The following is an 11,646-nucleotide window of genomic DNA, read 5'->3' on the forward strand; positions in this document are numbered from 1 at the left end:
TCTACTAAAAATACAAAAAATTAGCTGGGCGTGGTGGTGGGCGCCTGTAGTCCCAGCTACTCAGGAGGCTGAGGCAGGAGAATGGAGTGAACCCGGGAGGCGGAGCTTGCAGTGAGCCAAGATCGCGCCATTGTACTCCAGCCTGGGTGACAGAGCGAGACTCTGTCTCAAAATAAATAAATAAATAAAAATTAAAAAATAAACAAATAAATAAAACCAAGCTGTGCTCTGACCACCTTGGGCACATGTCATTAGGACCCCCTGAGGCTGTGTCACGGATAAGCGTCCCCAAACTTGGCAAATAAACTTTCTAAATTAACTGATACGTGTCTCAGCTCACTGCAAGCTCCACCTCCCGGGTTCACGCCATTCTCCTGCCTCAGCCTCCTGAGTAGCTGGAACTACAGGCGCCCGCCACCACGCCCAGCTAATTTTTTGTATTTTTAGTAGAGACAGGGTTTCACTGTGTTAGCCAGGATGATCTCAATCTCCTGACCTTGTGATCCGCCCGTCTCGGCCTCCCAAAGTGCTGGGATTACAGGCATGAGCCACCATGCCCGGCCGAACCAATGTACATCTTACAGGTACTGACTGATGTATTCTCTCTCCCTAAAACGTATAAAAGCAAGCTGTACCCTGCAACCTTGAGCATATGTCCTGAGGACCTCCTGAGGCTGTGTCACAGGTACATCTTTAACCTTGGCAAAGTAAACTTTCTAAATTGATTGAGGCCTGTCTCAGATACTTTTGGGTTCAAACATCCTACCTGAGATTTTCTCCATCTCTTCTAATAGCTTTTCCAAGTCCTTATTCAGATCTGACAGCATTTTCAGCATGTTGTCATAGTTTCTTTCCTCAGGGTCAGCATCAGCCATCTAGGCAATGCACAGAAAGAAGCTGAAGTGAGACAGACCAACATTTCAATTCCAGCTCCACTGGTTATAACTCAGTGATTTCTCCAGGGAATTCTTTCCCCGTCTCTCAGATTCAGACAATACCACGTACTCCACAGGGCTGTGAAGGTTAAATGGGAACATGTCTAAAGGCCCCAGCATAGCATTTGGCACATATAAGTTGTCCTTCCCCTTTCTTCCATCCTTGCCACACAAATGTAGCTGAAGGCTGGAGTGATTAACACAGAAAACATCTTCATCATAATGAAAAAAGTCTGTCATAATGGTGACATGGAATTTTTTCTGGCAAAACCATATTGAGTACCCACTAAGATACAAGCTATTGTGCTGATATGTTACAAAGATACAATTCCTGTTCCTAAGGAATTTCTAGTGCAATATGGGAGTAAGTCACACACACCATATGACAAACCAGGATGTGACAGATGTCAAAGCAGTTAATGTAATAATTACAGACATCAAGCGATGGGAGCCTGGAGGAGGGTACATTTAATTTTAAAATATGAAATGATTCATACATTTAAAAAAATTATAATCAACTTAACTTTCCAGAAGAATTCTCCTGGGCATTAGAGGCAGTGCCCCATAGAGACTGTCCTGGTTCTGGAATTGAGCTTCCTGGGTTCAAATCTTGGCTCCACCACATATCAGCAGTGTTACCTTTGGCAACTTACACATCTTCTCAACAAATTTTTGGTAACTTTTTTTTTTTTTTTTGAGACGAAGTTTTGCTCTTGCTGCCCAGGCTGGAGCACAATGGCGCGGTCTCGGCTCACCACAACCTCTGCCTCCTGGGTTCAGGTGATTCTCCTGCCTCAGCCTCCCAAGTAGCTGGGATTACAGGCAAATGCCACCACGCCCGGCTAATTTTGTATTTTTAGTAGAGACGGGATTTCTCCATGTTGGCCAGGCTGGTCTCGAAGAACTCCGGACCTTAGGTGATCTGCCCGCCTCAGCCTCCCAAAGTGCTGAGATTACAGGTGTGAGCCATCACACCCAGCCAAGTTTTGTATTTTTTAAACGGGAATTATTAGTAGTACCTATATCTTGTGGAGTTTTGTGAGGATTAATTGAAATAAATTATATACTGTTCAGCACAGTACCTACCATAATGAGCACTTAATAAATCATATCTGTTGTTATTTAAAATGTTGAGCAGTAACTACATCACTCCAGATCCTCTCCTCACCTTTATTAATATACATTAATTCATTCTGTTAATATTTGATGCTCACCTATTTACCTACAAGGCACTAGTAAGAAAGGAGAGAAATAGATTAATAATGTTGTAAGACCTGCCAGGGAACTTGTAACCTCATGAAGGTGAAGGAATGAGCCCGGTAAACATAAAACAGGGAGGGATGGGCCACAGACGCTGTGGTATTGTTTCCACCATACATGTCGGGAAAGCCTTCCTGGTCTTTACTTCAGAGTTAAAGGCCTCCACTCAGTTCTCCTGTGACTTCCTGGGCCTCCCTCATCACGGTGCCTCTTAGCTGGTACTGTGATTGTGGATTCCTCTACCTCCCCAACTAGACTGTGGGGTCCTGGAGGGCAGAGGCCATCTTTCCAACGAACTATTCCTAGTGTTCAGCTCAGAGCTAGGAAAACAGCAAGTGCTTAATAAATGTTGACTGAATAAAGGAGTTGACCATTGTAAAGCTCTAATTATGAAAGAAAATCAGGATCGTGGCCAAGCGCGGAGGCTCATGCCTGTAATCCCAGCAGTTTGGGAGGCCGAGGTGGGCGGATCACCTGAGGTCAGGAGTTTGGGACCAGCTTGGCCAACATGGCGAAACCCCGTCTCTACTAAAAATATAAAAATTAGCCAGGTGTGGCGGTAGGTGCCTAATCCCAGCTACTGGGATTACTGGGGAGGCTGAGGCAGGAGAATCGCTTGAACCCGGGAGGCAGAGGTTGCAGTGAGCCGAGATTGTGCCATTGCACTCCAGTCTGGGTGACAAGAGCGAAACTTCATCTCAAAAAAAAAAAAAAGAAAGAAAATTATTATCTTTCCCCTCTTGCCGTCCTCCCTGTTAAGGGTAGAGATTCTGAGGCAGGAGCAAAGGGCCCTCCAGGAGGCCTGACAGGCAGATCTGAGAATGAGGGTGCAGGGTCAGGGTGTATGGTCTTTCGGGATCTGTAAAGGAGCTACTTCTGTGGGCGTGGAGCCGTTCCACGTGCAGGGACCCCGTCCTGCTTTTTGGTAAGTAGGAATAGTTTGCTAAGAGTGAGTGGGGAGGTACAGGCAGGTGGCAGGGCAGGGGGCTAATAGTGGGTGATGGGAGGAAGAAATGTCTGGAACACCTTCCTTAACCCTCTCCTATAGCTATTCCCTCTCCTTCCTTTCGCAGCCAGGCCTCACACGTTTGCCTGTCCTCTGCACTCCACTGTCATCTGGCATCTGTCTCTGACATCCACTGACAATGCTCTCGCTAAAGTCATCACTGGCACACCCAGGGCACTTTCTGTCTTTCTTTTATTTAACATCTCTGCAGCACTGACATTTGGCCATTTTCTCCTGCTCAAAATTCTCTTCTCTTGCTGTTTTAACCTTGTTCTCTCCAAACTCTGTCCACCTCTGGTAGTTCCCTCCCTGCTCTTTCTTGGCTCTCTCCTTTGCTGGCTCTAACGGGTCAAGGAAGGTCCTTTCAGTGCCTTCTCTTCTCACTACACACTCTTTTTTTTTTTTTCTTGAGACGGAGTCTCACTCTGTTGCCCAGGCTGGAGTGCAGTGGCGTGATCTCAGCTCACCGCAACCTCTGCCTCCCAGGTTCAAGCAATTCTCCTGCCTCAGCCTTCCAAGTAGCTGGGATTACAGGTGCTCGCCACCATGCCCGGATAATTTTTGTATTTTTAGTAGAGATGGGGTTTCGCCATGTTGCCCAGGCTGGTCTCAAACTCCTGAACCTCAGCTGATCCGCCTGCTTCGGCCTCCCAAAGTCCTGGGATTACAGGTGTGAGCCACTATGCCTGGCCAGGACTTCAATTTTTATTCTGAATGAGATGAGGAAACACTGGAAAAATCTGACAAAGGTGATGTGATTTGAATAATGACTTAAAAGAGTCACTCTGGCTTCTATGTTGAGAATAGACTTAGGGAGGCCGGGCGCTGTGGCTCACGTTTGTAATCCCAGCACTTTGGGAGGCCGAGGTGGGCGGATCACGAGGTCAGGAGATCGAGACCACGGTAAAACCCCGTCTCTACTAAAAAAATACAAAAAATTAGCCGGGCGTGGTGGTGGGCACCTGTAGTCCCAGCTACTCGGAGGGGCTGAGGCAAGAGAATGGCGTGAACCCGGGAGGCGGAGCTTGCAGTGAGCTGAGATCGTGCCACTGCACTCCAGCCTGGGCGACAGAGCGAGACTCCGTCTCAAAAAAAAAGAGAATAGACTTAGGGGTGGAAAGCGTGGAACAGGGACATCATTTAGGAGGCAGCTGCAAAACTCCAGCTAAGGAATGATGAGGCTTGGACCAGAGTGTTAGAAGTGGAGGTAGTGGGCAGGCTTAGTCACTCATGCCTGTAATCCCAGCACTTTGGAAGGCAGAGGCGGGGGATCACAAGGTCAGGAGTTCGAGACCCACCTGGTCAATATGGCAAAACCCCATCTCTACTAAAAATACAAAAATTATCTGGGCATGGTGGCGGGCGCCTGTAGTCCCAGCTACTCAGGAGGCTGAGGCAGAAGAATCCCTTGAACCCAGAAGGTGGAGGTTGCAGTGAGCCGAGATCGTGCCACTGCACTCCAGCCTGGGTGACAGAGCAACACTCTGTTTCAAAAAAACAAAAACAAAAATAAATAAAAAGTGACCACTGGATTTGACGGTCTGGAGGTCACACTGGCAATCTTGACAGGAGCTGTTTCCATGGAGTGGCTGGAACAAGAGCCCAATTGAAATGTTTCTAAAGAGAGGGAAGGAGAAGTAGAAACTGGTGAGTTTTACTTCAAAGAGAAGCAGAGAAACATGCCAGTACCTGGAATGTAATGTAGAGTCACAGGGGTATTTTGTTTTAAGTTGGGAGATATTACACTAGTGTCAAAGATTACAGTATTTGGGCATGGCAGAACCAGGCACGGTAGCTCATGCCTGGAATCCCAGTGCTTTGGGAGGCTAAAGCAGGAGAAATGCTTGAAGGCAGGAGTTTCAGACTAGCCTGGGCAACAGTCTCTACAAAAAAATTTAAAAATAGCTAGATGTGGTGGTGCACACCTGCAGTCCTAGTTACTCAGAAGGCTGAGGTGGGACAATTGTGCCATAGCACTGTAGACTAGGCTACAGAGGAAGATCTGGAAGATCCCCTCTGCAAAAGAAAAAAAAGGGCTCAGTAAATTCAAGACATTTGATTTGGGTGTCACTGGTCAACTCGGTGAGATGTTTCAGGAGAGCCATAAAAGTAAAAATATTTTCGTGAATTAAATAATTAATGGATCATTAGACAAAATGGATTGTGTGTACAGATTTAGATGGGAAGGGGAGGAAAAAACAGGAGGTAACTAGAAGGTGATACAGAGTCAAGGTTTTTTCTTTTTTGAATTCTTCATGTTTCTAGGCTGTGTGGAAAGAGCTAGCTGGACAGAAAAGCCTGAAGAATCAGATGAAAGGGTAACTGATGGTGCAGGGACTGGTCTCAGACAAGTAAAGGGTCATTTCACCCTATGAAGGTAAGGGAAGGTAAGGAGGTAGGGATAGAATAAGGTAGGTAGAGGTCAAGGTAGGATGACAAGGGGGGATTTCAGGCCCCATGGTCTCTAACTCCCTAATAAATGGCAATGAAAAGTTTCTTCTTGTAACAACAGACATTCTTGGTTTGAGGAGAACGATAAAGCTTTATCAAAGCTGCATGCCTCCCTAGGGGCACTTAGGCATGTGGCTGAGGCCACATGGCCACAGTGTCCTCAGGACCCTAAGACGGCACAGAGGCAATGGATGGAGTGTAGAAGGCCTGGGAACATAAACATACATGCAGTGGATGGACAAGGTAAGGACACTGAGGGCACAAGTATGAGAGTGGCTTAAGGGGTGGCTGATGGTTGGGGTGAAGCAGAGGCATAGAAAAGACATGTAGTTTCTATAAGTGGGGTGTTGGGGTGGCCGCAGGTAGATTTGGGGATAGAGCATGAGACTGCTAGAAGGATGGAGGCTGTGGCCGGAGTGGCACTGGATCTCAGAAGAGGGATGGATCTGAAAAGGAGATCCAGGGAGAGGGTGTGAGAGCTGATGTGGAGGAAGTAGCCACAGGATTAGAATTGACGGCATTTCTTGCCTGATGAGGTTGCCTGGGATGACTGGGAATGGGTGGAGAAAGAGGCCTGAGCCCGCACCAAAGCACAATGGAACGGGGCTTAGGATGGGTGGCGGGAGTGTGGGGCGGGAGGGGTGTGGGGCGGGAGGGGTGTGGGGCGGGAGTGTAGAGTCTGGCTTGGGTATCACTTTGGGTGTGAAGGACGGGGGTTGAGGGAGTCAGAGCCTAGAGTCTGGTTTGTGGTCTGAGTGTCTTGCTGGTACGAAGAGTTTCTAACAGAGTCTGGGATCCCTCTCAGAACAAGGAATGTGAGGGGATAAGAGGGACGCCTGGTGCAGAGATGTGCTCTTTTGTACGGGATGAGAGCAGCATAGGAAGGGAATGCACCTGTGATGTGGGGAGAGAAGTCTTGGAGTTGGGCTATGAAGAGTCTGGGCGGGTCCTGAAGTGCAGGTGGGAGGAAGCCAGAGGTGCGTGTGGGAACTTGGGGTGTGAGGTGGTGTGTGGACTCCGGGGTCCCAGGTGTGGCAGGTGTAAAGGTAAGAGGGGCAGGTTGCATGGAACGAGAAGCTCAGGGTGTGCTGACTTCAGGATCAGGAGTGTATGGTGTGAGGACATGGAGATTAGGTGTACGGGGGTGAAGGACTGAGGTGAGGGATGTAAGGTGGGGAGAGTGGGCTATGGGGTGTGCAGTGAGGGGAGCAGGGGAGGGGTGAGGCGGGGTGAGGGGTGAGGGGTGAGGTGGGGTTAGGGGTTAGGGGTGAGAGGTGAGGGGTGAGGCGGGTGAGGGGCGTTGGGGGAAGGGCATGGGGTGTGGAGTGAGTGGAGTCGGGTGAGTGGAGTCGGGTCGAAGTCAAGGGTCTGGTTTGAGGTTGGTGCCACCGCGAACGCTAGGACAGGGTCAGGCGGAGCTCAGCCCTCAGGGCGCGTTGGGAGGGCCGGGGCCCAGGGCGGCGCGGCCTCGCTCACCTCTAGCTTGGCCCGCGCTCCGGTGCTGCTCTGGCGCCCCCAGCGGCCGCTTGAGGAACAGGCCTCTCCTCCAGAGGGATGCCCCGCCCTTTCCGTTAGCGAACCCGCCCCGGAAGTGGCCTCTCGCCCTCATTGGGTGTCCTCGGGAAAAGGGGCGGGGCATTCCGCGCTGCTCCCACAAGTCTGCGGCGTCGGAGTCTGGGACTGGCAGGTGCGGTGCTGGGGACGTCCTGAGGTTGAGGGAGAATCCTGCGGAGATGAAGAGCTTCCCGGGCTGACAGTTTTGCCCCCACCTCCTTCTTGAGCTTAAGGATTTATACGCAGGGCCCCGTTTGCCTGCTGTGTCCCCAGTGTCCAGGACAGCGCCCGGTACCAAAGGTGCTGGTAAACATTTGTCGAATGAGTCGCTGAACGCCCAGCTATTTCCACTGTCACAGCGATCATGTGTGGCGGACATTTTGTGGCATGTGTCTTACAGAGGAGGCAGCCCAGGCTCGGGGAGACGAGGCAGAGGTGCATGCAGGTCTATGTGGGCTGGAAAGTGCTGGGGTCTCCTGGGCTATCCTGGTCTCCAGGCAAGAACTGGAAGCGGAGCCACTCAGCACCTAGAGGGGCAGTGACAGAAAACTCTGGCTGGGAGGAGGCTGACCAGAGGCCAGTCTGAGCTCAGCTTTTTTTTTCAGAGGGACATGGGCACCCTAGAAGGGTGGTAAGTAGGCGAGTGGCAGAGTTAAAAGGTCTCTGGCTGCCGAGGCGGGTGGCGACGGAGCCGGCCGTTGCTGTTGTTTGGCTGAGTGGTGGACAGGGTCAAAGCCATTCCAAGGTCGACTTGACAGGGCTTGGTAATGTGGGAGGGACGGAGAAAGAAGGAACGGGCTAATGGCCGGGGTGATACCACTGTCAGAGATGTGGAAGAGTGGGAGAAGCTAGCTTGGAAGGTTAACTTTGATTGTGAACACCTTGTGTTTGAGAACCCTGACAAACATGAGACCCCCTGAATTTTCTCTCAGGGGTTCTGATTCTTAGCAGCCTGATTGCAGAGGAGGAAAAATGGCTGCGGTTGAGCCAGACAGTTCTGGGCAAGGAGTGAGCATTCGCCTGTTTATTGAGGAGGCTGCTGCCTGGGCCACACTCCCTCCGCCAGCTGCCAGGTTCCTGCCCCGGTTGAACCCGGTTTTCTGGCCATCCCTTTCCACCTGTGAGCTGCTCTTCATACTTCCATTTGCTTATACAGCCCAGAGCCGATTTCTGTTACAGCAGCCGGGAGAAACATGAATAGGGAATAATTCTTTTTTTTTTTTTTTTTTTTTTGAGACAGAGTCTTGCCCTGTTGCCCAGGCTGGAGTGCAGTGGCACGATCTCGGTTCACTGCAACCTCCGCCTCCCAGGTTCAAGTGATTCTTCTGCCTCAGCCTCCCTAGTAGCTGAGATTACAAGCACACACCACAACGCCCAGCTAGTTTTTGTATTTTTAGTAGAGACGGGGTTTTGCTATGTTGGCCAGGCTGGTCTCGAACTCCTGTCCTCAGGTGATCCACCCGCCTCGGACTCCCAAAGTGCTGGGATTACAGGTGTGAGCCACTGTGCCTGGCCCGAATCAGGAATAATTCTGATGGCTAATGAAGACAGCTTCCGGGAGAGTAGGAGAAAGGGCACAGGATTCCAGGCAGAAGGCCCATCTAGGGCAAAGGCGAAGGTGTGGCTCAGCCTGCCTCCTTTGGGGAATGGTGAGTGTGTTCTGGGCTCAGGGTTCTTGGTAAGGGACAGAGAAGACTCAGGAAAGATCAGTTGAGCTGGAATGTGCAGGCTTTTGGGTACGCTGCTCAGGAGCTGGAGGTGGGCTACCCTGCAAACTCCAGGCCATGAAGGCACCGGCTCTTGGGAAGCCCAGGAAGATGTCAGGCTGGTCTTCCCATGCCCTTGTGTATCTGAGATCAACTGTCACTAAATGTTTCCTTCACACCCTGGACACACAGCTAGACTCTGCTTCTCAGTTTCTCTTGAAATACAAGTCTTTAGCCATAGGGTGTGGAGGGAAATGCTGTGTATCACTTTGAGGTTGAGGCCATCAAAGCCTCCCACGCGTGGCCCCACCCCCATGTACTTACGATGTTGATGCCCAAGGCAGCTTGAGAACTACCTGCTGAAGGCAGGGCCTCTGTCACCATAGGTCCTTGAATAACAGTATGGAGCAGAGCCCTCATCTCAGCCAACTGGATTTTATCTCACCAACAGTCCAGCTTCTATTGGGTTGAGCCATGAGGTTTCAGGTTTATGTTATGGCTGCTAGCTTTTATTAGTGCAGACCTGCAGACCTATGGGACATGGGGAACTAATTGGGGTTTGGTGGGTTGTCACCAGAAGTTTATTTTTTTAAGACAGGGTGTTGCTCTGTTGCCTAGGCTGGAATGCAGTGGGTCAATCATGGCTCACTGCAGCCTCAAACTCTCAGGCTCAAGTAATCCTCCCAACTCAGCCTCTTGAGTAGCTGGGGCCACAGGCAAGTGCCACCACGCCTGGCTAATTTTTAAAAAAATTTTTGTAGAGATGGAATCTCACTACGCTACCCAGGCTGGTCTCGAACTCCTGGGCTCAAGATCTCCCAAAGTACAGGGATTACAGGCGTGAGCTACCATGCCCAGCAGTCACCAGAGGTTTATACCCTGGTTTACCACTGTTGTTCCTCATCTCAGTATTTTAACCCAGAACAAATCAGATAAAAGAACTTTAATGCTGAATTTTGATGTTAATTAAAAGTTAGTTTGTTGGAAATTCTGTTCACTGCTATCTCAGGACGGGGTGAGCTGATGTCCCCAGAAACCTACCGAAACGCAGACACTTTCCCAGGGGGAGGCTTACTGGCACCCCAACAGGTAGAGGTCTCTGGAAATACTTTTAGAAGCTGAAGAACGCTCTGATATGGAATGTAACATTTTGCAGCCAGAGGTGTACTCTTTTTTTTTTTTTTTTGAGACAGTCTCGGTCTGCCAGGCTTGAGTACAGTGGCACCATCTTAGCTCACTGCAACCTCTGTCTCCTGGGTTCAAGCGATTCTCCTGCCTCAGCCTCCCGAGTAGCTGGGACTACAGGCACGTGCCACCATGCCCTGCTAATTTTTGTATTTTTAGTAGAGCCAGGATTTCACCGTGTTAGCCAGGATGGTCTCGATCTCCTGACCTCGTGATCCACCCGCCTCGGCCTCCGAAAGTGCTGGGATTACAGGTGTGAGCCACCACGCCCGGCCCCAAGAGGCATACTCTTATAAGCTCATGAAGACTTGAAGGAGGTGAGGAGCCTCTGCTCTGAGAATCCTCTCATGTGCTTTCAAGGTTTTAACTGTCTTCAAAACTGTTAGAAGGAGCCTAGATCTCTCCTTAGCTTTTCATTCATATTTTCAAGAGTCTGAGACATTTTCACAGCTGTTTCTTATAGGCAAGTCAAATTCAACATTTAAAGATCTAATTTAATCACCCAATCACCCAATATAGAAAATACGAGTTATCTTTGATTCCTCCTGATTAGACTTGTCAGTCCTACGTTTGACATTCCAAGCTCCTTAATTCTACTTTCCTGTGGCACTGCCTTAGTTTAAGCCACTCATTTCTTCCAGCTCCACCACCACCACGAGTACTTCTCCAACAGGTCTCCTTGCTTCCACCATTACTGCGTCCTACTTTGTTCTAACACCACCCTGGTTAGCCAATGATCCCTTAAAATTAGGACAGATTATGTCACCCTCTGTTCAAAGCCCAACAGCTTCCCCTGTCATTCAGAAAATCCAGAATCTGGCCTACGAGGCCCTTGTCACCCCGATCTAGCTGCCCCTCTTGCTCTTCCCATCCCTGACTCCACACTAGCCACATCCTTCATCACAGCAGACACCGCCTGCAAAGCTTTGGCTCTTGCTGTTCCTTCAGCCAGGAATACTCTGCCCTTAGGTATGGAACATGAGGGACATGAGGGACATGACTTGCTCCTCATCTCCTTCAGGCCTGTGGTCAAAGGACCCCAATCAGGAAGGCTTGCTTTTGCCACTGTCTGAAATTGCCACCCACCTCTCCTTTTGTCTCTCCACTTACTTTTCCTCTTTTTTTTTGAGATGGAATCTCACTCTGTCACCCAGGCTGGAGTGCAGTGGCGCGATCTCAGCTCACTGCAAGCTCCGCCTCCCGGCTTCACACGGTTCTCCTGCCTCAGCCTCCCCAGAAGCTGGGAGGACAGGCACCCACCACCGTGCCCGGCTAATTTTTTTGTATTTTGTTTAGTAGAGACGGGGTTTCACCGTGTTAGCCAGGATGGTCTCGATCTCCTGACCTCGTTATCTGCCTGCCTCGGCCTCCCAAGGTGCTGGGATTACAGGCGTGAGCCACTGTACCTGGTCATAAGGGTACCATTTTTAATCTTTTATGTAACGTTTTTACTGTACCTTTTCTATGTTTAGACAAGTTTAGATACACAAAGACTTCCTATTGTATTACAGTTGCCTACAGTATTCAGTATGGTAACATGTTGGAATGG

General features: G+C 49.8%; 1 protein-coding gene across 1 annotated transcript in view; it reads right to left on the reverse strand.

The window, feature by feature from the left end:
* The window catches only part of SYCE3 (synaptonemal complex central element protein 3), a 12,885-nt gene extending 5,674 nt beyond the window's left edge, over positions 1 to 7,211 (reverse strand). The window contains exons 1-2 of the mRNA XM_032139257.2: positions 7,129 to 7,211; positions 767 to 875 (exon numbers count right to left, since the gene is read on the reverse strand). Coding sequence (XP_031995148.1) covers positions 767 to 875 — 109 coding nt within the window. The 5' untranslated portion in view covers positions 7,129 to 7,211. The remainder of the gene's footprint in view (positions 1 to 766; positions 876 to 7,128) is intronic.
* Between the last annotated feature and the right edge of the window lie 4,435 nt (positions 7,212 to 11,646).

This window comes from Hylobates moloch, unplaced genomic scaffold (genome assembly GCF_009828535.3).
Source record: "Hylobates moloch isolate HMO894 unplaced genomic scaffold, HMol_V3 SCAFFOLD_19, whole genome shotgun sequence".
Classification (NCBI taxonomy): domain Eukaryota; kingdom Metazoa; phylum Chordata; class Mammalia; order Primates; family Hylobatidae; genus Hylobates; species Hylobates moloch.